Consider the following 27,102-nt stretch of genomic DNA (forward strand, 5'->3'; position numbering starts at 1 on the left):
CGCCGCCACCTGTCGCTGTCATCACGACCTGTCGCCTCCCACGCTTGTTTTGGCTGCGTCCGCCCCCAGCTGAAACGTGAATAGGCTGTGAACTACAACACCCGCGATGCTTTGGGGCCGCGCATCTAAGACGAGAGGCTTCATGGGATTGGGAGTGTACGGCACCCACACCCTCACTAGCGTGATCCCTACAGAATAGGGCTGATACGCTCCCCCTCTTCAGTGCCCGAGGTCCAAACACTATTTTTCCTCTTCAAAAGTGCCGCGCTTACAAAAAGATCCAGACAGGTTCGTTCCAAGTGGGTTTTAACCGGAGGCGAGACACGCGCTACGGCCGGGCGCGCATGCGCCTAGTCAGGGCGCCGGCTGGAGCACTGCGCCTGCGCGAGCCCCCTCCCCCTGCGGGACCGAGCGCGGGCCAGGCCCACCCGGGCGCCGCTGTCCGCGTGCCCGCGGTCGAAGACCGCCACGTAGGTCCCCAAGAAGACGTCGCCGAGAATCCAGAGGGGCCCTGCAGGCGGGGGTATGTCTAAGACCTGGAAGCCAGAGATGCAGAGGGGGAAGCCACCCCTAGAAACCTGCAAGGAGACAAGCGAGGGTCACTCGTGTCACGCCCACCATGCCTGCCTCTGCCCTGGGAGCCAAAGCCTGGCACCACCCATCATCCCCGGAGAGAACAAGGCACCGTGGGCCCCCAGCCCGCCCGCCCAGTGAGGTCTCACTCCCAGCCCCACCCTCTCCAGGCCTGGGCATACCGCATCACTCCGGCGGTGACAGGCACTTACCTGGATGACGTAGTCCTGGGCCGTGAGGTTAAACCAGACGCCCCCAAGGAGGAGGGACACTGGGGGGAGGGTGGGGACCTTTGAGCACTGGATGAGGTACTGGAGGAGAGGAGGAACAGTGAAGGCGCGGCAGCGTCCTGCTCTGCTCCAGTCCCTTCTGTGGCTTCCCAGCGCCCCGAGGTAATGTCTGCGTTGGCAACTCGATATTCAGGGCCTTGTGTGGACAGGCCGGGTCCCCAGGGTCCGCTCATCCAGTTCCAGGTAAACCTGCATTCTCACCTGGCACCTCCGCCGAACCTGGACAGTGCACTTCCTACTTCCCGCCGTCCTCAGCCCATCACTCAGAGCCCCTCCTGCCCCGGGACACCTAGCTACCAGCTCCCCACGCCGGGCCCCAGCATCCTGCCCACGGCTCCTGACAGCCCCCGCAGCCCGCACCCACCGAGACGGTGTCTCACCTGCCCAGACAGAAAGGGAAATCCCCCGATGGCTTCGTGCAGCGCCCGGATCTCCTCCGTGGGTCCCGTGATAAGGGAGGTGCCCGTATCGAGAATGGCAGCACAGCCCTGGGCACAGAGCGTCAGCCCTGCGCCCACCTGCACCCTGCAGGAGGAGGGCGGGCAGTGGAGGCAGGCGCCTAGGAGCCCAGCCCCAGCGCCAGGCCCAGGGGCCAAGCCCCTCACCTGTCCATGTGGACCTGCCAGTAGGCGGGGACGGTGACGGGCAGGAAGGTGAGGGGCGGGATGTAGTGGGCGGGGTCGGAGCCCCCCAGGACCAGCTCTCCTCCGTCAGCAACTCCAAGGTCCCTGCAGAAGCAGAGTGCTGGAGGGTCACAGGCGTTTCCCAGAGTGACCAGAGATAGGACTTCATGCCAGCGGGTCAGTTCTCAGTCCTAGATGGGCTGGTGGGAAGTAGGCAGGGCTGGGAGCAAGGCAGGAAGGGAAGGGAAACGAAATGGTGCTCTTTTTTTGTTCTTGTTTTTTGTATGGGGATGGAACCCAGGGGATTTGTACCTCCTAGCTGCACCCGACGGTCTTTTTTTTTTTTTTTTTTTTTTTAAGTCTTTTTGGTTTTGAAACAGGTTTTCACGGAGTTGAAGGGCCTCGCTAAGTAACTGAGGCTGTCAGGGAACTGCGATCCTCAGCCTTCCCAATGGTGGGATTACAAGCGTGCGCCACCACCTCGGCTGCCTTTCTTGACAGAGAAGAGCCTTAGTGTGTTTGAGGTGTCTTGAAGGTGGGGGAGGCTTCTTCATTTGGCCGTGGGAGGCACAACATTTGGGGGAAATTTCCTGAGTGAACATTCTATTAACAAATCGGAGTGCTGGAATTTCTGAATCGGCTCTGGATGTGAGACTGGTGTGTGAGGGGGAGGGGATCCTGAGTAGGTTATGGGGCTTTTTTTTTTTTTTTTTTTCCTTTTTGTACTGGGATTGAACTCAGAGGTATTCTACCTCCAAGCTACATGCCCACCCCTATTTTTTATCCTTTTTTTTTTTTTTTTTTTTGCGGTACTGGGGATGGAACCCAGAGGCATTCTACTTCTGAGCTATACCCCCAAACCTATTTTTAGTCTTTATTTTGAATCAGGGTCTCACTGAGTTGCAGAGGGCCTCACTAAGTAGCCAAAGCTGGCTGAGAACTGCCATTCTCCTGTCTCAGCCTCCCAAATGCTGGGATTACTAGCATGCGCCACCACGCCCAGCTTTATCCCTGTGTGTGTGTGGGGGGGGTACTGGGGGGGTACCCAGCAGCTTTTCTACCTCTGGGCTATACTCCCAGACCTATTTTATATTTTATTTGGAAACAGGGCCTCACAAAGTTGCTGAGAGCCTCACTAAGTAGCTGAGGCTGATCTTGAACCTATGTTCATCCTGTCTCAGCCTCCCAAGGACTAGGATAACAAGCATGCTCAACCATGCCTCTGTGTGTGTGTGTGTGTGTGTGTGGTACTGGGGATGGAACCCCGGGGCATTCTATTTCTGAGCAACACCCCCAGCCTTTTTTTTTTTTTTAATTCTTTCTTTTGTCTTTTTTTTTTTTTTTTTTTTTGGTGGTACTGGGAATGGACCCAGGGGCCTTCTACCTCCGGGCTACACTCCCAGACCTATTTTATATTTTATTTAGAAACAGGGTCTCTTAAACTAGCTGAGGCTGGCTTCGAACCTGCGCGATCCTCCTGTCTCAGCCTCCCAAGAGCTGGGATTACAAGCGCGCGCCACCACGCCTGGCTTAATTCTTTATTTTGAAAGAGGGTATCACTGAGTTGCAAAGGGTCTCACTATGTAGTTGAGGCAGGCTTCGAATCTGCGTGATCCTCCTGTCTCAGCCTCCCAAATGCTGGGAATACAAGTGTGCGCTACCACCCCTGGCAGTTTTGTTTTGTTTTTGCGATGCTGGAGATTGAATGCAGAGGCATTAAAAGCCTATGAGCCAATCCCTCAGCGCTATTGTATGTTTTATTTGGAAACCGGATCTTGCTAAGTTCCTGAGAGCCTCACTGAGATGCCGAAGCTGGCTTCAAACCTTTGATCCTCCTGTCTCAACCTCCCAAGTGTGCCACTATGCCCAGCTTGGAACTTTCTTTTTGTTTTTTTGGTGGTACTGGGGTTCCTGGAAGCCCTTCTACCTCCGGGCTACACTCCCAGACCTATTTTTACATTTTTACTTGGAAACAGGGTCTCCTAAGCCAGCGCGTGCGGCTGGCTTCGAACCTGCGCGATCCTCCTGTCTCTGCCTCCCAAGCGTGGGGATTACAAGCGTGCGCCACCACGCCCTGTGGGCACTGGCTTTTCTGACTGCGGGTGAGGGACCCCTGGGAAAGAGGAAGCATACTTCTTCGATTCTTGCATGGTAAGAGGGACTTTCTGAGCATAAGGTTCAACTTTTTTGTGTGTGTGTGCGGTACTGAGGATGAAACCCAGAGGCGTTCTATCTCCATGCTACACCCCCAACCCTATTTTTTATTCTTTATTTTGAAACAGGGTCTCACTGAGTTGCAAAGGGCCTCACTAAGTAGTAGCTGAGGCTGTCCTCAAACCGTGATCCTCCTATCTCAGTCTCCCAAATCCTGGGATTATAAGCACTGCCACCACACCCAGCTCAAGGTTCAACTTTTTAAAGGGTGGGTGAGATTCTCAAGATTAAAATGGAACATCTTGGGTGAGTGTTCTTAAATGAAACCTGAGCTTTCTTCAGGGCAAAGAACAAGCTGAGTGTTTGACTGGGGTAAGGGCATGGAATTTCCGGTTTGATTTTGTAATGTTGGAGGGTTTTGTTTTGTTTTCTTGGGATTCAACCCAGGAGCATTCTACTTCTGAGTTACACTCCAGCCCTTTTTATTTTTTATTTTGAAACAGGGTCTCACTGAGTTGCTGAGGTTGGCCGCAAACCTGTGACTCTCCTGTCTCAGGTCCCCTACTAATGGAATTACAGGCATGTGCCACTACACACAGCTATACTGAACAGTTTGAAATTATGGTTTCTTTAACATGGTTGAAATTGTCATTTAAATTGAGCATGGCACATGCTTGTAATCCCAGTACTTGGGAAGCTGAGACAAGAGGATCACAAGTTCACAGCCAGCCTCAGCTACTTAGTGAGGCCCTCCACAGTTTATTGAGACCCTGTTTCAAAGTAAAGAATAAAAAATAGGCTGCGTTCCATCCTTAGTACCGGAAATTATATATATATATATATATTTTTTTTTACCTCCAAGCTACACCCCCAGCCCTATTTTTATTCTTTATTTTGAAACAAGGTCTCACTGAATTGCAAAGGGCCTCACTACGTAGCTGATCCTCCTGTCTCAGCCTCCCAAACGTTGGGATCATAAGTGTGTGCCACCACACCTGGCTAAATAAATAAATTTTTTAAAATTGTCATTTAGGCTGTGGAACTTTTGTCCTTCTTATCCCAACTGCCTAAAACACTGCCTTCCTGCTTGACGGTGCGGGCTTCCTTCTCTGGTTAAATTTTTAGCTGAGTGAGTGGAGGCTCCGGCTTCCTCTGCTGGGCGCTGACTTCCTGAAGGATGACGGGACTTCCTGTCTTGGGGAAGAGACTTCCAGAAGGAGGGCAGAACTCCCTTCCTGGGGCTAGGACTCATAGTGGGGAGACCCTCCCCCAATACCTGTTCAGGTAAAAGGAGAAGACAGGCTGGTCCAGTAGCCCCTGCTCCACCAGCGCATCCAGCGGGGGCTGAACTCCGTCCACCGCCAGAATGGGAAAACCAAGGCCCAGGATCCCATCGAACTGAGCAAACGTGAAGACCAGGCTGGGTTCCCACAGAGCCTCCCCAAAAGTCACGGATGCACCCTGGATGCCCCCGATCTGGGGTGGGGGGATTGAGATGGAGCCAGTTAGTTCTGGGACATCGCTGTCCCTGAGACCACCCAAACCAAGGCACTAATCCTAGGTCTAAGAATATCTGGAAAGAAGCCCCAGCTGCCTAGGAAACTCTGCCTCCCTGCTTGAGAAGCCCCGCCCCGGCCCACGAAGCCCCGCCCTCCACCCGGAGGCTCCGCCCTTTCCCGCCTGCTCTGGACCAGAGGGTTTAGACTCTGGGGTCTCCTGGGTTCCAGCCTCTTTGTGGCTGCAGGTCACGCACGGTCAGCTTGTCCTCACTCAGGATTCCGCTCAGCCGCCCGGTTCCATATTGAATGGCAAACTTAGTCCCATTGGGCCGGAAGGAGCTTGAGGCTTTGGTATCAAAGCGGTGGTGGAGCCCTAATTCAGAAGATCAGAGAGGTGTCACTGGGGGAGGCGGTCTCCCCGTGCCTCCTGCCCCTTTGGCTTGTCACCCGTGAGGGCGTCAGGAGAGGACAGCACCTCAAAATCCTTTGGGATGAGGAGGTCCTGTCCCCTTTCTCCCTCCCCCTCTTCAGCCTTTGTAACCCATGAGCACTCACAGCAGGGCACACTGAAGAAGTGACATCTCTTGGATGGGACCCAGAGATTGGAGGAGCCAGTGTCAAAGACGACAGTGAAGTTTTGTGGGGGCGTCCCCAGCCCAATTTCCCCGAAATACTGGACCTGTTGGTAACAGAGGAGACGGGAGTGAAGAGAGCCGGGTTAGGGCAGGGGCTGGGGCTGTGCGGGGTTGTCACTCACATTCATGTACTTGGAGAGAGGCACAAAGGTGGGCTTGTTCCCAGGGGATGGGGTCCCCAACCTGGGGGGCGCTGCTGGCTCTGGCCACACCCTCAGTGGGTCCAGAGTCCTGTGTCTGGGGTGCACCCTGCGAAGAGGGATCCTGAGGGAAGAGGGTGCAGCTGGTTAGTGGCCACCCTGCCTGGAGGCCCTCTGTCATGGAGGCTCCCAAGTAGGTAGGGTGTGAGGGCAAAGGCCATACCTCCAGGGCCCTACAGTGGTGGTCATTGCCAGAAACTGAAGTATCAGCCTTCCAGGAAGTGCTACCAAAGGCCCTCAGTGACAGATATCCCCAGAGGTGTTAGGAGAACAAGCCTGGGATGATGCCAGACATGGTGGCACACACCTGTGACCTCAGAACTTGGGAGGCTGAGACAGGAGGATTGCAGGTTCAAGGACAGCCTCAGCAAGTAGTGAGACTGTCATCAACTTAGAGAAACTGTGTTTCAAAATAAAAATAAAATATAGGGCTGGGAGTATAGCTCAGAGGTAGAATGCCTCTGGATTCAATTCCTACCACCAAAAAAAAAAAAAAAAAAGGCAAAGTAAGTCCTATGTAAATATTCAATTTTTGTTTTTATTTTTCATCAGAAAGTGACAAGGAAGCCGGGCATGGTGGCACACGCTTGTAATTCCCGCGCTTGGGAGGCGGAGACAGGAGGATCGCGCAGGTTCGAAGCCAACCGCACTGGCTTAAGAGACCCTGTTTCCAAATAAAAATATAAAATAGGTCTGGGAGTGTAGCCCTGAGGTAGAAGGGATTCCAGGAACCCCAGTACCACCAAAAAAAAAAAGTGACACTGAAGTCTGAAATTACTAAAAGCTCCCAGCTAGTAAAGGAAGGACAAGAAACTAAGGAACCAGAAAACCCCTTGGACACGCCTTCTAACAATATCAGTCCAGGAAGTTCATCCGCAGGACATAAGTGCAGAAAGCTGTGTGTATGAGGATGTGTCTAACTTTGGAAACTGGAGACAGACCACTGACCCAACAGTGGGTTTGCCTTAGCTCTGCTCTGGAACAGACACAGTACAGAATCCCATTCAACCACAAAAAGGAGGAAGTAGAGCCAGGCGTGGTGGCCAACGCTTGTAATCCCAGCGCTCGGGAGGCTGAGACAGGAGGATCGCAGGGGTTCAAACCCAGCTTCAGCTACTTAGTGAGACTATCAGCAACCTAGTAAGACCCTGTTTCCAAATAAAAGTATAAAAATAGGTCTGGGAGTATAGCCCAGAGATCGAAAAGCTGCTGCCCCCCCCCCAAGGTACCACAAAAAAAAAAAAAAAAAGAGGAAGTAGCTCCTATACACTGCTTCTCAAAACTCTAGCATGATTTGCGGCCAGCCTCAGCTACTTAGTGAGGCCCTCTGTAACTCAGTGAGACCCTGTTTCAAAATAAAAAATAAAAAATTGGGCTGGAGGTGTAGCTTGGAGGTAGAATACCCCCGGGTTCCATCCTCAGTACTGCAAAAACAAAATAACATATAACAAAAATACTCTAGCATGAAGCAGAATCCCTGAGATCAGGGGTGTGGGGCAAACCTTTCTGTAAAAGCTGTGCAGATCCAAAAGTTTCTGTGATAATTACACTGTTAACCCAGCAGGAAAGCACCCAGAGACACCATGCAAATGAGCGAGCAGAGCTGGGTTCCTTAAGCTTCTTCTGCACAAGCAGGGAACAGGTTGAATGTGGCCCTGGAGCAGGGTGTTTGCAGCCCGGGCCCATAGGGCTAGTTAAAATATAGCCCTCGTTGCCGGGCGTAGTGGCACACACTTGTAATCCCCGCGCTTGGGAGGTGGAGACAGGAGGATCACGCTGGTTTGATGCCAGCCTCGCTGGGTTAAGAGACGCTGTCTCCAAATAAAAATATAAAATAGGTCTGGGAGTGTAGCCCGGAGAAGGGTTTCCAGGAACCCCAATACCCCCCCCCAAAAAAAATACAGCCTTCGTTTCTGGCTCTGGGCTGGAGCATTTATATCTTCTGATGCCTGGTCCTGGGACAACACTCTGAGACTCACTGCCCTTCACATTGATCTGGGAAAAAATATTCACGATATATGAGGTTCAAAAAGCAGGTGAAGCCGGGCATGGTGGCACACACTTGTGATCCCAGTTATTGGGAGGTTGAGACAGAAGGATCGCAGTTTTGAGGAAAGCCTCAGCAGCTTAGACTCTCAGCAACTGTTTCCAAAAATAAATAAATAAAATAGGACTGGGGGTGTAGCTCAGAGGTTGAATGGCCCTGGGTTAAACACCTAGTAGCACATACACATACGCGCGCCCGTGCGCGCGCGCGCGCGCGCGCGCGCGCACACACACACACACACACACACACACACACGTCAAGAAATGCCATGCCCCATGACGGTTTTGGCCTGCCTTGGAACTCTGCCCCTCCATTACACCTCTTTCCCCCCATGACTCAGGCTCAAGAGGCAAGAGAATGTCAAGTGGAGAAAATGCTTCCTGGGAGAGCCCCTCCCATCAAGAGTGGGGGTGGAGAAGGGGAGAAGAGGGAGGCAGAGGGTGGGGAAGCAGGAGAAGCAAGGTGAGGAAGGACTCCTTGGGTGGGGCCCCCAAAACTGGACTCTTTTATGGTACTGGGGGTTGTAACCAAGGGGCATTCTACCTCTGAACTATACCTTCAGCCCTATTTTCTTTTCTTTCTTTCTTTCTTTCTTTCTTTCTTTCTTTTTCTTTTTTTTTTTTTCAGGTCTGGGGATGGAACCCAGGGGCATTCGACCTCCAAGCTACACCTCCCTGCCCTATTTTTTATTCTTTATTTTGAAACAGGGTCTCACTAAGTTGCGGAGGACCTCACTGAGTACCTGAGGCTGTCCGTGAACCGTGATCCTCCGGGTCTCAGCCTCCTGGATGCTGGGATTACAAGTCTGCGCCACCTTGGCTGGCCCTATTTTAGTTTCTTTTAATATAGGGTCTTGCTAGGTTGATGAAAGTCTCACCATCTTTGAACCTGCAATCTTCCTCTCTCAGCCTCCTAAGTACTGGGATTACGAGTGTGGATCACCATACCTAGCATTTATTTATTTATATATTTATTTTATTGCAGGTCTGGGGATGGAATACAGGGGCATTCAACCTCCAAGCTACATCCCCTGCCCTATTTTTTATTTTATTTATTTATTTATTTTTTTGCAAGTCTGGGGATGGAACCCAGGGGCATTTGACCTCCGAGCTACAGCTCCTGCCCTATTTTTTAGTCTTTATTTTGAAACCGGGTCTCACTGAGTTGCAGAGAGCCTCACTAAGTAGATGAAGCTGTCCGGGAGCCACGATCCTCCAGGTCTCAGCCTCCCAAATGCCGGGATTACAAGCCTGCGCCACCATGCCCGGCTCACATTTATTTATTTTTGAAACAAGGTCTTGCTAGGTTGGTGAGCGTCTCACTACTTGCTAAAGCTGTCCTTGAACCTGTGATCCTCCACTCTCAGCTTTCCAAGTAGTAGGGTTACAAGTGTGTTTCACCATGCCCTCTGCAACTCAGTGAGACCCTGTTTCAAAATAAAGACTAAAAATAGGGCTGGGGATGTAGCTCGGAGGTAGAATGTCCCTGGGTTCCAGTACCGAAAAAACAAAACAAAACAAAACAAAAAACTGGATTTCTTGAGCCCATGATGTAAACAAACAAACAAAAAAAAATCACAGCCAGCTACAGTGGTGCATGCCTATAATCCCAGTACTTGGGAGGTAGAGACAGGAGGTTGAGAGATTGGAGGACAGCATCAGCAACATAGACTCAGCAACTGAATAAGACCCTGTCTCAAAAAAAAAGGGGGGGGGGGCTGAGGGCGTGACCTAAATGTACAATCCCTCTAGTTCAATCCTCAGTACCCCCTCCCACAAGTGTGGGGGCTGCAGAGATGTCATGTTGGAACCCCGAGGAATGAGATCTGGGGACCCAAGAAAGGGGAGCCAGGGAGCCTGGGGCGCGGGCTTTGGGGGTCCCTGCCCCCGGGAGTCCCAGACTTAAGGGCCGAGAGGTGAGACCCCTCCTCAGGTGCGCCGGCTGGTGGGGGCTCCATACCGGATCAGCGCGCCCCCCGCGGGCTCCGCGCTCAGCAGCGGCGGCAGCAGCAGGTACAGCAGCGACGGCGACATCTCGGGACCGGAGTGGACCCGGGCGTGGGGAGGGGGCTTTTCTCTCCCCCAGACTCCGCCCTGTTCACGCCCACCGCGGTTTCACAGGTGACCGACATCGGGTGACCGGGGTGGAGGGATGAGGACCACGTCCTTGCAGACTTCGCCGAGCTTCTGCAGGGCCGCCAGAGTGCGCTCCCGTGTCCCCGGCCCCTAGCTCCGCCTTGGGGGCGGGGGTCTCCTCGGCTGGGACCCCCGCGCCCGCTCCCTTGGGTCCCCATGGCTTTTACTTGTAAGTTTCGCTTCATTCTTCTGAATGAACCAGTAACCACAGATGTTTCCTGGGGCCAGTGGGAGGGACGTGGCTTTGCTAGGGTCTGGGGGACAGATTGGACCCGGCCCCCTGCGTCTGGGCCCAGTCTTGTGGTGGTGGTGATGGGTGTGTGTGTCTTTTTGAATGGGGTTAGGGCCTCCAATTCCTAGGCTTAAGAGACCCTCCGCTCAGCCTCCTAGTGCTGAGATAGCCCACCCCAACCCTTACTGTTATATTTGGAAATTATTGCCATTATCAGTGGCACCCGCCTGTAATCCCAGCAACTTGGGAGGGTGAGACCAGAGGATGGCAAGTTCAAGGTCAGCCTGGGCAAATTAGTAAGACCCGTGACTCAATAGATAAAAAGGGCTGGAGATGTAGTTCCGTGGTAGAACAGCCCTGGGTTCAATCCTCAGTAACACATGGATGAAAAGAAAAGAAAAAAGGGAAAGAGAGAGAAAGAGAGAGAGAGAGAGAGAGAGAGAGAGAGAGAGAGAGAGAGAGAGATAAAGAATCTGTTTTTTGTTTGGTTTTTATTGTTTGTTTTGTTTTGTTTTTGGTACTGAACCCAGGAGCATTCTGCCTTTGAGCTATACCACCAGCCCTTTTGATTCATTTTATTTTATTATTTATTTGTGTGGGGGGTACTGGGGATTGAACTCAGAGGTATTCTACTCCCAAGCTATACCCCCAGCCCCATTACACTTTTTGCTTATGAAGTAGGGTCTCATTAAGCTGCTGAGGCTGGCTGTGAATCTGCCATCCGTTGGTCTCAGCCTCCCATGTACTGGAATTACAAAGGTATGCCATTACCCCTGGTTATTATTTTTATTCTGAAACAGGATCTTACTAAGTTGCTGAGGTTGGCCTTAAACCCACAGTCCTCCCGTCTCAGCCTCCCAAATACTGGGATTACAGGCATGATCCAGGTGCCAGGCTAAGAATCTGAAATTTTTGTGTGTGTATGTGTGTGGTACTGGGGATGGAATCCAGGGGCTTTCTATCCCCAAGCTATACTCCCAGACCTATTTTATATTTTATTTGGAAACAGGGTCTCAGCAAGCCGCTGAGAGCCTAAGTAGCTGAGGCTGGCTTTGAACCTGCGAGATCCTCTTGTCTCAGCCTCCAAGTACTGGGCTTACAAGTGCAAGCCACCACGCCTGGCTCAGAATCTGCATTTTTTTTTTTTTTTTTGGTGGTACTGGGGGTAGAACCCAGAGGCTTTCTACCTTCGGGCTATACTCAAAGACCTTTTTTATATTTTATTTGGAAACAGGGTCTCACTAAGTTGCCGAGAGCCTCACTAAGCAGCAGAGGCTGGCTTCGAACCTGTGCGATCCTCCTGTCTTAGCCTCCCAAGCGCGGGGATTACAAGCGTGCGCCACCACGCCCGGCTCAGAATCTGCATTTTTAAAAATAAAAATGAGAGCCAGGCATGGTAGCGCGCACCTGTAATCTCAGTACTTATTTGGGAGGCTGAGACAGGAGGATCGCACGGGTTCAAAGTCAGCCTCAGCTACTTAGTGAGGCTCTCAGTAACTTAGTGAGACCCTGTTTCTAAATAAAATATAAAATAGGTCTGGGAATATAGCCCGGAGTTAGAAAGCTCATGGGTTCCACCCCCAGTACCACCAATAAATAAATAAATAAATAAATAAATAAATAAATAAATAAATAAATACATAAGTAAATAAATAAGCTGGGTGCACGCCTGTAATCCCAGTACTTGGGAGACTGACACAGGAGGACTGAAGGTTGGAGACCAGCCTCAGCAACTCAGCCAGAGCCTCGGCAGCCCCGTGAGGGAGTGTAGACTTCAGTGAAGGAGCCATTGAAAGGAACAAAGGTTCCGGGGTGGCACGGATAATGAAGCAAGGGAGAAGGAAAGATTGCACAAGGAGAGGCTTTGAGTGGGGAGCAGGGGCCCTGCTCAAGCGGAGGGGCGGGCCCGTCACAGCCTGCCCAGCCGCGATCACAGGAGGCACGCGGGGTACGTGCACTACTGCAGGAGAGCTAGCAGTGACCCTCCCATGACTGCAGGGATATTTCTTTGGATTGCTATGATTTTTCAGCAAAAGAAGAAATGAGAAAGGAGCCTGGTGCAGGCCGGTAACCCCGGGGAGGCTGAGCCAGGAGGATCACAGGTTTGAGGACAGCCTCAAGCAAGTGGTAAGACTCTCATCAAACTAGTGAGATCCTGTGTCAAAATAAAAATGAAAAGCTGAGTGTGCTGGCACACGCTTGTAATCCCAGTACTTGGGAGGCTGAGAAAGGCTGATTATAGGTTTGAAGTCGGCCTCAGCAATATAGTAAGGCTCTTAGCAACTTAGCCAGACCGCGTTTCAAATTTAAAAAAAAAAAAAAAAAAAAAAAAAAAAGGCTGGGGGTACTTCAGAAGCAGAATGTCCCTGGGTTCAATCCCCAGTACAAAAAAAAAAGTGGGTTTTTTTGGGGTGTGTGTGTACAGGAAGAGTTTATGGTGTTTTGTTTGATTTGGTACTGGGTATTAAACCTGGTAATATTCTACCTATAAGCTATACCACCAGCCCCCCCATCTCTCTCCCTCCCTCCTCCCCTCCCCCCCTCTCTTTCTCTCTCTCTCTCTTTCTCTCCCTTGCAGTACTGGGGATGGAACCCAGGGGCATTCTACCTCTGAGCTATACCCCTAGCCCTATCTTTTATTCTTTATTTAGAAACAGGTCTCACTGAGTTGTAAAGGTCCTCACTAAGTAGCTGAGGCTGGCTGTGAACCATGATTCTCCTGTCTCAGCCTCCCAAATACTGGGATTACAAGCATGTGCCACCACACCTGGCCCACTTTTTTATTTTTTGGGGGTACTGGTAACTGAACCCAGGGGTATTCTACCTCCAAGATACATCTTTCACCCTTTTTACATAGGGTTTTGGTAAATTGCTGAAGATGGCCTTGAACCTGTGATCCTCCTATCTCAACCTCTCAAGTACTGGAATTACAGGCATGTGCCACTACACCTGCCTTATTTTTTATTTTTCAATTTTATTTTTCATTTTTATTTTATCTTATTTTTTGTGGTACTGGGGATGGAATCCAGGGGCATCTCCAAGCTACACCTCTAGCCCTATTTTTTATTCTTTTTATTTTGAAACAGGGTCTCACTGTGTTGCAAAGAGCCTCATTAAGCAGCTGATGCTGTCCTTGAACCGTGATCCTCCTGTCTTAGCTTCCCAAATGCTGGGATTACAAGCATGCGCCACCATGCCCGGCTTCCTGGCTTATTTGTTAATTTGTAAAACAAGGTCTCACAGACAGGCACTGTGGTGCATACCTGTAATCCCAATACTTGGGAGGCTGAGACAAGAGGACTGCAGGTTCAAGGCCAGCCTCAGCAATGTAACAACATTCTTAGCAACCTAGTAAGGCCTTGTTTAAAAACAAAAACAAACAAAAAAAATAAAAAGGGCTGGGGTACAGCTCAGAGGTAGAATACCTCTGAATTTAATCCTCGATACCAAAAAAAAAAAAAAAAAAAAGCTGGCGTGGTGGCTCACGCCTATAATCCCAGTACTTGGGGGACTGAGACAGGAGGATCACAGGTTTGTGTCCATCCTCAGCAGCATAGTGAGGTTGCAAAAGACCTTGTTGCAAAATAAAAAATAAAATAGGGCTCGGGATGCCAGGCGTGGTGGCGCACGCTCGTAATCCCCGCGCTTGGGAGGCTGAGACAGGAGGATCGCACGGGTTCGAAGCCAGCCTCAGCTACTTAGTGAGGCTCTCAGCAACTTAGTGAGACCCTGTTTCCAAATAAAATATAAAAAAGGTCTGGGAGCATAGCCTGGAGGTAGAAAGCCTCTGGATTCCACCCCCAGTACCACCAAAAAAAAAAAAAAAATAGGGCTCAGGTGTAGCTCAGAAGTAGAATGGCCCTGTGTTCAACCACCAGCATCACACACACACACACACACACACACACACACACACACACACACACGGTGGCTGGTGATGTCACTTAGCAGTAGAGCACTTGTCTAGAATGTGTGAAGTCCTGGGTTCAATCCCCAGGACCAGCCAAAGGAGGGGGAAGGGGACCTGGGACCCCCAAGTCATGCCTCTCACTCTCCAAGTGGCCCACATTCTGCTCTGAGTATGTATTTCTTGCTTTCCTAAATAAATCCCTTTGCCTCTACTGCTAGGCGCTGAGATTGTCCGACTGATAGATCAAGGATTCTGTTTGTTCTGATGGGGTTTCCCCATTTTCAGAGAACTCCTGGGAACTCTGTTTTTTCCAGTGATACTACTTTCCTGGTGATCGCTCTGGGGCATTTCTGTGACACAGAAGACAGACAGGCAGGGTCTCCATAGTAGCCCGCATCTCCCCCACTCTATTGGTTTCAGGAGCCAGAACCTCCCACGGACGGCTCCTGAGCTCACGCCCCACCCACCGGGTCCCCATCACCCAGGATCGAACACCTCGAGCAGTTTTCTCAGCCTTGCCTGCAAGTCCCCCTATGACCACACGGTGGTGCTGTGGGCCCATTTTCGCAGACCACATCCCCGGCCGCCGCTGAAATTTCTTGGGCTCTTTCCAGCTCTTCAAATTTGGCCCCTTGGTTCCCACGACCTGAAAGGCCTCGTCGCTCGCTTTCTGCCCCTCTGGTTAAAGCATCCAAGAGACATTCTACTTCCAAATTATACCGTAGCACGATTTCATTTATTATTTGGAAACGGTGTCACCAGGTTGCTGAAAGAATGTCTAAATTGCCAAGTCTGGTTTCCAACCCGCAATCCTCCTATGGACTAGGAAAACAAGTGTGTGCCACCACGCCCCTTTATTTTTTAATCAATTCTTTTTGCAGTCCTGGGGATGGAATCCAGGGCATTCTACCTCCAAGCTACAACCCCAGCCTGATTTTTTATTTTTTTATTGTATTTATTTATCTATTTATCTATTTATTTATTTATTTATTTATTTATTTATTTATGGTACTGGACGTGGAACCCAGGGGCTTTCTACATCCAGGCTATACTCCCAAACCTATTTTTTATATTTTATTTTGAAATAGGGTCTCACTAAGTTGCTGAGAGCCTCACTAAGTCGCTGAGGCTGGCTTCGAACCTGTGCGATCCTCCTGTCTCAGCCTCCCAAGCGCTGGGATTACAAGCGTGCGCCACCATGCCCGGCTTAGCCCTTTGTTTTATTCTTTATTTGGAGTCTGACTAAGTTGCAGAGGGCCTCATTCAGTAGCTGAGGTGCCCAGCAACCTGCGATCCTCCTGTCTTAGCCCCCCAAGTACTGGGTTTACAAGTGAGCACCAGCAAGTCCTGCCCTATTTTGTTTTATTGTGGTGCTGGGGATTGAATCCAGGGGCATTCTATCGCCAAGATAACACCCCCAGCCCTATTTTTTATTCTTTACTTTTTTTTTTCTTTGATGGTACTGGGTTTCCCGGAAACCCTTCTACCAGGCTACACTCCCAGGCACCTATTTTTTATATTTTTATTTGGAAACAGGGTCTCTTAGGCCAGCGAGGCTGGCACTGAACCTGCGCGATCCTCCTGTCTCCACTTCCAAGCCTGGGGATTACAAGCGTGCGCCACCATGCCTGGCCTATTCTTTACTTTTGAAACAGGGTCTCACTAAGTAGCTGAGGCTGGCGTTCAAACCGCAAGGATGGTGGAGAACCGCAATCCCCAGGTCTCAGCCTCCTGAATGCAGGGATTACAAGCATGTGCCACCACGCCCAGCTTGTTGTTGCTGTTTTTGAAATGGTCTTGCTAGGTTGCTGTCAGCCTCACTAAACTGCTGAGACTGGTCTTGAACTCGTGATTCTCCTTTCTCAGCCTCCCAAGTACTGGGATTACAGGTGTGCACCACCATACCTGGCATGACTTGGGTGTGTGTGGAGCACTGGGGATTGAAATGAGGGGCATCCTACCTGCAGGCTACATCCCAGCTCTATTTTATTTTATTTTTATTTATTTATTTATTTTTTATTTTTTAATTTTTATTTTGTGGTGGTACTGGGGTTCCTGGAAGCCCTTCTACCTCCGGGCTACACTCCCAGACCTATTTTTTATATTTTTGAAACAGGGTCTCTTACGCCAGCGCGGCTGGCTTCGAACCTGCGCGATCCTCCTGTCCCGCCTCCCAAGCGCGGGGATTACAAGCGTGCGCCACCACGCCCGGCTCTTATTTTTTATTTTGAGACAGGCTCTAAGTTGCAGAGGGTCTCACTAAATTTAAAGCCAACGGGAGCTGGACGTGGTGGTACATGCTTGTTATCCCAGCATTTGGGAGGCTGAGACCGAAGGATCCTTTGCAACTCCATGAGACCCTGTTTCAAAATAAAGAATAAGAAATAGAGCTGAGTGTTACGGTTTGAGAATATGTCATGGTTTTGGGGAAACTGTCCCCGAGGACCCCTATTAGGGTTCCGGACACAATTTTCCTCAAACCACAGAAAACCCCAAAACAGAAAGACCGCAGGTTCTTGTCCTGAGCTAAGGATAAGTATACAATAGTCCAGATTCTTGCTAAAGATTTAAGAGAGTTTATTAAAAAATATAGAAACACAGAAGATAGTTACAGCCCCATGCCATTCAAGAATGGCATAGGGGGGTGATTCGAGCGAATGCACCAAAAATACAACATGTGGACCCGACTTTTTATACACATGACTTCCATCTTGTTCAGTAATTCTGACGTAGTAAACGTCCCTGTAAGGTACCTCCCCTTACTTCCCCATCAAGGTGGAGCCAAGGTGTCCTTTCTCCTACATCTCTTTTCACAAAGGTCATGATCAAAGGTCAGGTCAGGTCTACCTCCTTCTCCCATCCTAGCTAGATTATCTAATTGTTATGTAGATCTGTCTTTAAACAGAGAAATTACTTTTATCTAAATTAATTTAAATTTCAATAGCTGTTTGCTTCCTGACTGAAACCAATGCCAACCAAGTCTTTCTTTCCCCAGGTCTTGCCATCATTATTTTTGAAATATATCTATTAATAATTAGAGCTTTCTTAAATCTTTCTAAACCATTCCCAGTACTGGTACACTGAGGGTGTTGCTCAGAAATAGAATGTCACTGGTTTCCATCCCCAGTACTGCAAATAAATAAATAAATAAATAAATCCATCAGGAAGCTGGGCATGGCGACACAGCTTGTAATGCCCAGTACTTGGGAGACTGAGACAGGAGGATCACAAGTTCGAGGCCAGCCTTAGCTACTTAGGCCCTCCCAAATTTAGTGAGACCCTGTTTCAAAATAAAGACTGAAAAATAGGACTGGGGGTGTAGCTCGGAGGTAGAATGCCTCCGAGTTCCATCCCCAGGACCGAAAAAAAAAAAAAAAAAAAAAGAGCTGAGTGCGGTGGTGCAGGTTTGTAATCCTTGTACTCGGGAGAAGCAGACAGGTGTATCGCAGGTTCGAGGCCAGCCTCAGCATTTAATGAGCCCGTTTCAATATAAAAATTACAATAGGGGCTGGTGGTATAGCTCGGAGATAGAATGTCCATAGGTTCAACTCTCAGTACAAAAACATAATAGCAACACGCACCATGCCTACAGTATCAGAACACTTGTATCTACCAAAGAAGGGTGAACACTGCCGGGCGTGGTGGCGCACGCTTGTAATCCCCGCGCTTGGGAGGCAGAGACAGGAGGATCGCGCAGGTTCGAAGCCAGCCGCCCGCGCTGGCTTAAGAGACCCTGTTTCCAAATAAAAAAGTATAAAAAAATAGGTCTGGGAGTGTAGCCCGGAGGTAGAAGGGCTTCCAGGAACCCCAGTACCACCAAAAAAAAAAGAAGGGTGAACATGCCAGGTGTGGTAGTAGTGCCTGTTTGAAATCCCAGTACTTGGGAGGCTGAGACAGCAGGTTCTGCGGCAGCCTCAACAACTTAGCGAGGCTCTCAGCAACTTAACGAGGTCCTATTTCCAAGTAAGAAATAAAATCGGTCTGGGGGTGTAGTCCGGAGAGAAGGCCCCCTAGGCTCCATCCCCGGTACCACGAAAAAAATAAAGAAAAAAAGCTAAATATGCTTCAAATCATATTGTTGCACAAATTATGTGCAAAAAGCAGCCACTGCTGGGGAGATTTATTTCTATTAAGTTTGGGGCAGCAGGCTCAGAGAAGACGGGATAAAGCCACAAATCTGGAGCTAGGAAGCTTTGGGGGGAAACACACTCCGCTGTAGTAAGAAACACTGGATTGAATTTCCCGGAACTTTTCTGTCTGGCCCCCAGTGGAGCCACCGGTGAATTATACCTCGGACACCACGGCACTTCCGGGCCGGGTCGTTCATCCGGCCGGACCCAGGCGTACAGGAAGTCCATCACTCGGCTCCCCGCCCTCCTCCGGAAATGACGCTCGGCGGGGTTGCCGGAAGAAGTGGCGAAGTTACTTTTCTTCCTTTTTTTCTTTGCGGTGTTTGGAACCAAACCCAGGGCTCCGCGCATGCCAGGCAAGCTCTCTGCCTCTGAGAGACACCCCGTAGGCCCTCAAAGTTACTTTTGAGGGGACCCAGCAGCGGCGGCGTGCCGGGGGCCACCGAGGAGGAGGGAGAGAAACGGAGCCAAGGGACGGGGGTAAGTGTGTCCGAGAGCGGGAGACAGAGGAGGAGCCTGGCCAGGGGCTTCCCAGCGTTGTCCGCGCGTTCTCACTTAGCCTCCTTCTCTCCTTCCTTTTCCTCCCTTCCGCAGGTTGCTCGTCTCTCGGCCGTTTCCAAGGCAACCGAAGTAGGATACCCGGCGAAAGGCCCCCAAGCGGACCCCGGCGCGCAGCCATGAGCCCGGCCTCCCCCTGGAGCTCTGAGAGGGGCGGGACCTGGAGTGAGGTTGGGGGCGGAGCATGGTGGGAGATGGGGCGGGAGATGAAGTCGGATGGTGGGGGCCGAGTTTGAGTGGGGCAAAGTTATTTTGGGACCTCTGATAGAAGTAAGGGTGGATGCTTTGAAAGGTGGGGCGGGACTTAGGAGGAAAAGATGGAGCGGAGAATAATAGGAGACGGGATCAGAGAGTTGGGTTCTCAGCAGAAACCAGGTGCAGTTGTAGAATAGATGGTGTGGGGCAAGGTCTGTAGCTCAGCTGGAGAGCGCTTGCTTCACATGGGCAGGGCCATGGGCTCGGTGTCTGGCATCTCAAAAAGAAATAATGAAAGGAGTAGATAGTGTGAAACTTTATGGAGGGAAGACCTGAGGACAAAGCATGATTGAAGAAGGACGAGTACTGGGAGAGAGTAAGTGGGCGGGATCTGGAGGGGGTGTGGCCTGTAAGGGGGCGGGTCAGAAGGAAACGGAAGGCTTGCTGGTCTGGAACCGAAGGGTGTGGACCTTTTTAAAATGGGCAGAATGACCGGAGCTTGTGATCTCAGCTGCTCTGGAGGCTTAGTCCGGAGGATCACATGTTCAAGGCCATCTCAGATTCAGTGGGATCCTGTTTAAAAAAACTAAAAGGCCGGGTGTGGCGGGGCATGGTGGCGCCCGCTTGTAATTCCAGCACTTGGAAGGCTGATACAGGAGGATCACGGATCACGGTTCACGGACAGCCTCAGCTACTTAGTGAGGCCCTTTGCAACTCAGTGAGACCCTGTCTCAAAATAAAGAATAAAAAATAGGGCTGGAGGTGTAATTCGGAGGTAGAGTGCCCCTGGGTTCCATCCCCAAACCTGCAAAAAAAAAAAAAATAAAAAGGACTGGGGATGTGGCTCAATGGCAAAGTGCTTGCCTAACATGTGGCCAGGCCCTGGGTTCAATCCCCAGCAGCACACACGCGGGCACACAAAGGCAGGAGGGTATGTAGGGACATGGAGCTGGAATTAGGGTCAATATACATTATTTTTTAAAAAAGATCTGGAGATGAAAGGAAAAAGGTCATTTCTATCAGGATCTACAACTGGCCTGACCCACCCCTTCCTAGTCCCATGAGGCTCTCAATCCCTCTGTGTTCTGCAGGCTGCTCCGTGACCCCGCCATGTCCTCCCCCACTACAAGTTCCCTGGACACCGCCCTGCCTGGTGAGTAACCCTCTTCCCCATTCATTCCCCATCACACACTGGCAGGAGACACTCACTGTTCCTCTCTCTGTTTCCTCCCTCTTATAGGAAATGGGTCTTCTCAGCCCAGCACCTCCTCTTCTCCACCCACTATAAAGGAGGAGGGTCCTGAGCCGTGGCCCGAGAATGTGGACTCTGAGGCCCCAAGCACAGAAGGGGCCAGCTCAGCCTATATTGAGGGTGAGACAGGGCCCCAAGATGGCATCTGGGAGTTGGTGTGGGAGCTCAGGGAGGGATTTAGGAAGGGAGAAAGAGCAGAAATGGGGACAGGGAGATGGGAGGCCCTGTTTCTTTTTTGTTTGTTTGCTTTTCCTTCTGTTTCTCCTCGATGCCTCCTTCTTGGATTCGTTCTTGTGGTCCGCTGACTTGTACATCTTTCCCTCTGCATTGCAGTCCTTCTGGGCGTGCGCATCTCCTCTCACCCTCCGTCCTCTGGCTCTTCGCCTTGGGATCGCGGGCCTGTCCCTCTGGCTGCCGATCCTCTTTGTGGCTCTCTCTCATGGCCTTTGTGTACCCATCCCAGTCATCCTAGAGCCAGAGGAGGAGCCGGAGCGCAAGCGAAAGAAGGGCCCAGCTCCGAAAATGCTGGGCAACGAGCTTTGCCGCGTGTGTGGGGACAAGGCCTCCGGCTTCCACTACAATGTGCTCAGCTGTGAAGGCTGCAAGGGCTTCTTCCGGCGCAGTGTGGTCCGTGGTGGGGATGGGCGCTATGCCTGCCGGGGCGGAGGAACCTGCCAGATGGACGCCTTCATGCGGCGCAAGTGCCAGCAGTGCCGACTGCGCAAGTGCAAGGAGGCGGGGATGCGGGAGCAGTGTGAGTGCTGGGGAGGGGGCAGTGCCCACCTGGCCCTCCTGGGCCTGAGGCCTCTACTGAGGCCCATGTCCCCCATAGATGTCCTCTCTGAGGAGCAGATCCGGAAGAAGAAGATTCGGAAACAGCAGCAGCAGCAGCAGCAACAGCAGCAACAGCAGCAGCAACAGCAACTACCCGTGGAGCCGGGGGGCGGCAGCAGCTCAGCCTCTGGGCCAGGGGCATCTCCTGGAGGGTCTGAGGCAGGCGGCCAGGGCGCTGGGGAAGGTGAGGGTGTCCAGTTAACAGCGGCTCAGGAACTAATGATCCAGCAGTTGGTGGCAGCCCAGCTGCAGTGCAACAAGCGCTCCTTCTCTGACCAGCCCAAAGTCACGGTACGGCCCTTTCTACAGCCTTGGGCGATGCCAGCCCAAGCCCAGGGCGTTGGGAGGGTGTGAGGGGCCTTGAGAGAAGGGTCCCGGGGTGAAGGGTCCCAGGAGTGAGCCTGGCTTCCTGTATCCCAGCCCTGGCCCCTGGGCGCGGACCCGCAGTCCCGAGATGCTCGGCAGCAGCGTTTCGCCCACTTCACGGAGCTGGCCATCATCTCCGTCCAAGAGATTGTGGACTTTGCCAAGCAGGTGCCTGGCTTCCTGCAGCTGGGCCGTGAGGACCAGATTGCCCTCCTAAAGGCATCCACCATCGAGGTAACAGCCAGGCCTCCCTCCTCTCTGCCTATAAGGAACCCCAGAGGTAGCTCCAGGACGGATGCTGGGAACAGCGTGATGAGCAGGACCAGCCCTTCCCCTTGTGGGGATGACATTCTAGAGGAGGGCCCAAATCTCCCAGGAGCCAAGGAGGAGAAAGGGGCCAAGGCAGAAAATAACAGAGGATTAGGGTTCATACACTCAAAAGGCTTTTCAGAGAAGTTGACATTTGAACCAAACCAAGGAAAACGAAGAAGAATTGAATAAGCTTCATTCCTGGCAGCAGCTTATGGCAGTGAGCAAAACAGACAAATTCGCCAGGCATGGTGGCACATGCTTGTAATCCCAGTACTTGGGAGGCTGAGACAGGAGGATCACAGGTTCACAGCCAGCTTCAGCAACTTGTGAGACCCTCCACAACTTAGTGAGACCCTGTTTCAAAATAAAGAATAAAAAATAGGACTGGAGGTATAGCTCAGAGGTAGGATGCCCCTGGGATCCATCCCTAATAAAACCCCCAACACATACACATGAAAAAAAACCAGACAAAGTCCCTGGCCTGTGTCTTAGAACCCCCTCAGGGAAGAGCGTCCTAAATTGGGGTAGCATGTACCGAAGCCAAGCCCAGAGGAGGGCAGACTGTGGAGTGTGGGCATGCCGACGGTGCGGCAGAGGGGTGCAGGCTGATCCTGGCCAGACCGGACTCCCATCTAAGCCGGATGGGGAGGGATGCACAGCTATGGCCTCTCTTGACACCTCCCCCCACCGCCCTCAGATCATGCTGCTGGAGACAGCCCGGCGCTACAACCACGAGACAGAGTGCATCACCTTCCTGAAGGACTTCACCTACAGCAAGGACGACTTCCACCGAGCAGGTTGCCTGGCACTGAGAGTGCGGGAGGTGTGGGGGATTTCAGCTGTCTCATCCCTGTTTGAGCCTCCAAAGTAGGGCTGAGGACCAAGCCAACCTAAAAGCAAGAGGGGAGTGCATTTACTGCACGCTGACTCTTGTACAGGAAGCGTTTCTGCCATCACATAGTGCACGTTGGTGGAAATGGGGAGGCAGGCTGCTGGGTCCAGCCCCTCATGAGCTGTGCAGCCTCTGCAGCTGTATAGGGCAGCCCTGGGCCCACCCTCCAAGAGCATTTGCCTGGGCCTGTGACCTAGGCAGAGGGGGCTCCTAGACCAAGGACAGTTCACCTGAGGCCTGGGAGTGAGTGGTATCATCTGGGCAAATGAGTTGGGAAAGGTGTTGTCCACACACCGGGTTGTGTGTAGAGACCTCGCTCGTACATCCTTTGGGCTTTCTGAGGAAGCTGTCACGCCGTCACGCTCCCCTGGCATTCCTGGTCATCCACTTCCTGTCTTCCTCCAACTCCTGGCCCTTCCACCTTCCAGCAGTTCCAGTAACCCCATGTGAGTTCAGCAGGACAGGACCAGGGAGAGAGTATTTGCCCAAGGGGAATTTGCATGTGCAAAGGCCCTGAGTTGGAAAAGAGCTGGAAGGTTTCAAGGAACTACAAAGTGCCCCAGCAAGCTGGGTGTGGTGGCGCACGCTTGTAATCCCAGCGCTTGGGAGGCTGAGACAAGAGGATCGCACAGGTTCGAAGCCAGCCTCAGCTACTTAATGAGGCTCTTAGCAACTTAGTGAAACTCTGTTTCCAGATAAAATATAAAACAGGTCTGGGAATATAGTTTGGAGGTAGAAATGTTTCTCCATGGTACTAGGGTTCCACCCCTAGTACCACCAAAAAAAAAAAAAAAAATGCCCCGGCAGTCATAGTGTAGGCAGATGGGCTGAGGGGACGGGGATCCTCACCACTTCCCATTCCCTCCTCTGCCACTTTCCAGCCTAGGCTTCGGTCACCCGCCCCCCAGAACTCCCTGGGCTCCCTTCCTTTATCCTCCCAGTGTGACTTCTCACAGCAGCAAAGAAGATGCTGTCTGCACCCAGGTCAGCTTGTCTCCCTACCTCAGGATCTTCATGGCTCCTGTCATCCTGGGAGAAAAGCCAGAGTCCTCACGATGGCCCACAGAACCCTCAGAACCTCTCCTTGCTCTCCGTCCTCAGCTCCTGCCCACTCCCCTCGCTCACCGGCCTTGGCACTCTTTTTTTTTTTTTTTTTTTTTTTAACTGGGGATTGAATTCAAGGCCATCTGCCTATAACCTACACACACCCCAACCCTTTTTTTTGTTTTGTTTTGAAGCGGGGTCTCACTGGGTTGCGGAGGGCCTAAGATGTTGAAGCTGTTTTCTAACCTATAATCCTTCTGTTTCAAGCTTCCAAGTACTGGTATTACAGGCATGTGCTATCACGCCTGGCTCCTTCTTGCTCTTTTTTGGGGGGTGGGTGGGTGGGAAGGGGTGCTGGGAATTGAACTCTGGAAAATTCTACCGTTCTACCTCTGAGCTACACCCCAGCCGTATTTTTATTTTGAAAGAGGGTTTCACTAATTTTTGAGAGCCTCATTAAATTGCCGCAGCTAGCTTGAAACCTGCAATCCTCCTGCGCCAGCCTCCCAAGCACTGGGATCACAGGTGTGCGCCACCATGCTTGATTCTCCTTCTCACTCCTGATGGAGTCCGTTGAGCATGTTCTGTAACCTCGGTGCCTTTCCGCTTGCCCTTCTCTCTCCTGAAATGAGAGTGACTAGCTCATCCCCGTGTTCCCAGGACCTTCTCAGGTTGAAAGGGAAAGTTTGTGGCCGGGCGTGGTGGCGCACGCTTGTCATCCCAGCCTTCGGGAGGCTGAGACCGGAGGATCGCGGTTCGCGGACAGCCTCAGCTACCTAGTGAGGCCCTCTGCAACTCAGTGAGACCCGGTTTCAGAATAAAATATAGGGCAGGGGGTGTAGCTTGGAGGTCGAATGCCCCTGGGTTCCACCCCCAGACCCACCAAAAAAAAAAAAAAAAAAGTTTGTGGCCTGGGTAGCCCTGAGTCCTGGGCAGGGAAGACAGAAGACCACCCTCACCAGAACATGCACAGAGCCTATGACCAGCACTCCTCCTTCCTCAGGTTGCTTAAACGTTGCCCTGCAGTGAGGCCGTCCCTGTCCAAAAGGTGTAAAACATGCACATGAGTCTCAGCCATCCCTACTACTCTTCCATGCCTTCCTCTGGGTGTTTACTGCTGTATCTGTCATCTCTTCCTTCGATCCCAGAGTTCTGCAAGAGTTGTGTAAAACTCTCTTACCCTCAGGGCCTGGCATACAGTAGGTGCTTAATAATGTTTGATGAAGATGGGTATGGCAGTCTATACTTTAATCCCAGTATGTGAGAAGCTGAGACAGGAAGATCCCAAGTTCCAGGCCCACCTCAGCAATTTAGTGAGACCCTGTTTCAAAACAAAAAATAAAGGCCAGGCATGGGGGCTCACGATTTGTAATCCCAGTACTTGGGAGGCTGAGACAGGAGGATAACAGGGTCGCAGCCAGCCTCAGCAGTTTAGCAAGGCCCTCCAAAACTTAGTGAAACTCTGTTTCAAAATAAAAAATAACAGTAGGGGCGGGGTGTATCTCCAGAGTTACACCCTAGGTTCAATCCCCAGTACCAATAAAATGTAAGGCTGGGGTTGTAGCCCAGAAGTAAGACACCCTTGTGCTCAATCCCTAGTCCAAATAACATTTGATGAGTAAATGAACAAGTCAGTCTCAGAAATGAATATGACCTGCACCACCAGAGCACGCAGGGACTGGCACTGTGCCATCTTGGTTAAACCCTTTGCTTTTAATACAGGGCAGGGTTGGATACCAGGCTGATTAGGCAGGAGCTGCCCATCATAGGCAGGATTTGGGATGGAGGTAGGGTAATTGGAATTATGAATGGATTCTCGGGCTCATTACTCATTTTGTAGGCAGAGTTTATGGCACACCCACTTTGTGCCAGGGACACACAGGCTCTGGGACACAGGTGAACAGAAATGAAAGGACACTGATCACTGCTGTTTCCCTGACTTGCCGCCCGGGCCACACAAGGGACCAGGGCCTGGAGGCCGGTTTCAGGCCGAGGGAACTGACTGGTGGTTCTCCATTCCCACAGGCCTGCAGGTGGAGTTCATCAACCCCATCTTCGAGTTCTCACGGGCCATGCGGCGGCTAGGCCTGGATGATGCCGAGTACGCCCTCCTCATCGCCATCAACATCTTCTCTGCCGACCGCCCCAATGTGCAGGAGCCGAGCCGTGTGGAGGCCCTGCAGCAGCCGTACGTGGAGGCCCTGCTCTCCTACACACGCATCAAGAGGCCACAGGTACTGGGGCCTGGAGCTGCCCGGAGCCCCGCTGCTCCTGCTCCACAGAGCACATTTGGTCCTGGGGGTGGAGTCCAGGCCTAAGTGGGGTCAGTCTGAGGCAGAGGTCTTGCTTCCTCATCTGAACTTCGGTTCTGCCTGACCCCTGGTGATACCTGAGCTCTAGCCATGGTCTGCTAGCAGAGTTGTCCTCAGATCCCTGCCCCGCTCCCAAAGGAGCGAGGCCTAACCAGGCTATGGGTGGAGCCCGTGCTATGCCTGGCTGCTTCCCATGTTGGCTCTCCTGGCTTGGCCAGGCAGGGAGGCCGTCCTTGCTGGGTAGGGGCCCCACCAGCAACCACCTCCCTTCTTTTGGCCTGCAGGACCAGCTTCGCTTCCCACGCATGCTGATGAAGCTTGTGAGCCTGCGCACACTGAGCTCTGTCCACTCGGAGCAGGTCTTTGCCCTACGGCTCCAGGACAAGAAGTTACCACCTCTGCTGTCTGAGATCTGGGATGTCCACGAGTAAGGGACAGGCCGGGAGCCCTACCCCTGGCCCACAGCCTTGCCTGACTACCCTCTAACACATGGACTCTGTTACCCTTCCTCCTCCTGGGGTGGAATGGGGCCAGGGACAAGCCTGTGGTCCCACCTGTGGCTTGAAGCATAGGCCCTGGCCCCACCAGGCCTCAACCCTCAAGATGAATCTCAGTTGAGGTCCAGGAGGCTTCCTCCCTGCCAACTGAGTCTTCCAGAAGGGTGATGGGTCGCAGGTCCCGACCTCTGACCTTTCCCACCTGCCCTTCCTGCCCAGCTTACACCTCAAGCCTACTACGCAATGCACCTTGAACAGGGGGAGGGGAGGGCTCATGGCAGTCCTTCACAGACCAGGCCACCATAGGCCCCCCTCTTCCCCTGCTCCTTTTATTTAATAAAAACTAAAAACAACAAAAACAATAAACTATGAGTTCAAGCCAGCCCATGATGACTGTGAGAAGCAGGGAGGG

General features: G+C 51.8%; 2 protein-coding genes across 2 annotated transcripts; one reads left to right on the forward strand and one right to left on the reverse strand.

Moving 5' to 3' along the window:
• Window positions 1-350: 350 nt before the first annotated feature.
• Window positions 351-10,054, reverse strand: NAPSA (napsin A aspartic peptidase; the record flags this gene model as incomplete). The annotated part of the gene is made up of 9 exons (XM_080703687.1): window positions 351-578; window positions 786-884; window positions 1,244-1,388; window positions 1,469-1,591; window positions 4,917-5,116; window positions 5,394-5,512; window positions 5,695-5,818; window positions 5,897-6,038; window positions 9,981-10,054. The coding sequence occupies 9 exons, from the start codon at window positions 10,052-10,054 to the stop codon at window positions 351-353; spliced, it is 1,254 nt and encodes a 417-aa protein (XP_080559813.1).
• A 10,198-nt stretch (window positions 10,055-20,252) lies between these two features.
• NR1H2 (nuclear receptor subfamily 1 group H member 2) lies at window positions 20,253-26,624 on the forward strand (the record flags this gene model as incomplete). Its single annotated transcript, XM_080702564.1, has 7 exons — window positions 20,253-20,334; window positions 20,422-20,553; window positions 21,266-21,558; window positions 21,688-21,867; window positions 22,643-22,742; window positions 25,907-26,115; window positions 26,478-26,624. The coding sequence occupies exons 1-7, from the start codon at window positions 20,292-20,294 to the stop codon at window positions 26,622-26,624; spliced, it is 1,104 nt and encodes a 367-aa protein (XP_080558690.1). The 5' UTR covers window positions 20,253-20,291.
• Between the last annotated feature and the right edge of the window lie 478 nt (window positions 26,625-27,102).

Source organism: Muscardinus avellanarius, assembly GCF_963383645.1.
Source record: "Muscardinus avellanarius genome assembly, chromosome: 10".
Classification (NCBI taxonomy): domain Eukaryota; kingdom Metazoa; phylum Chordata; class Mammalia; order Rodentia; family Gliridae; genus Muscardinus; species Muscardinus avellanarius.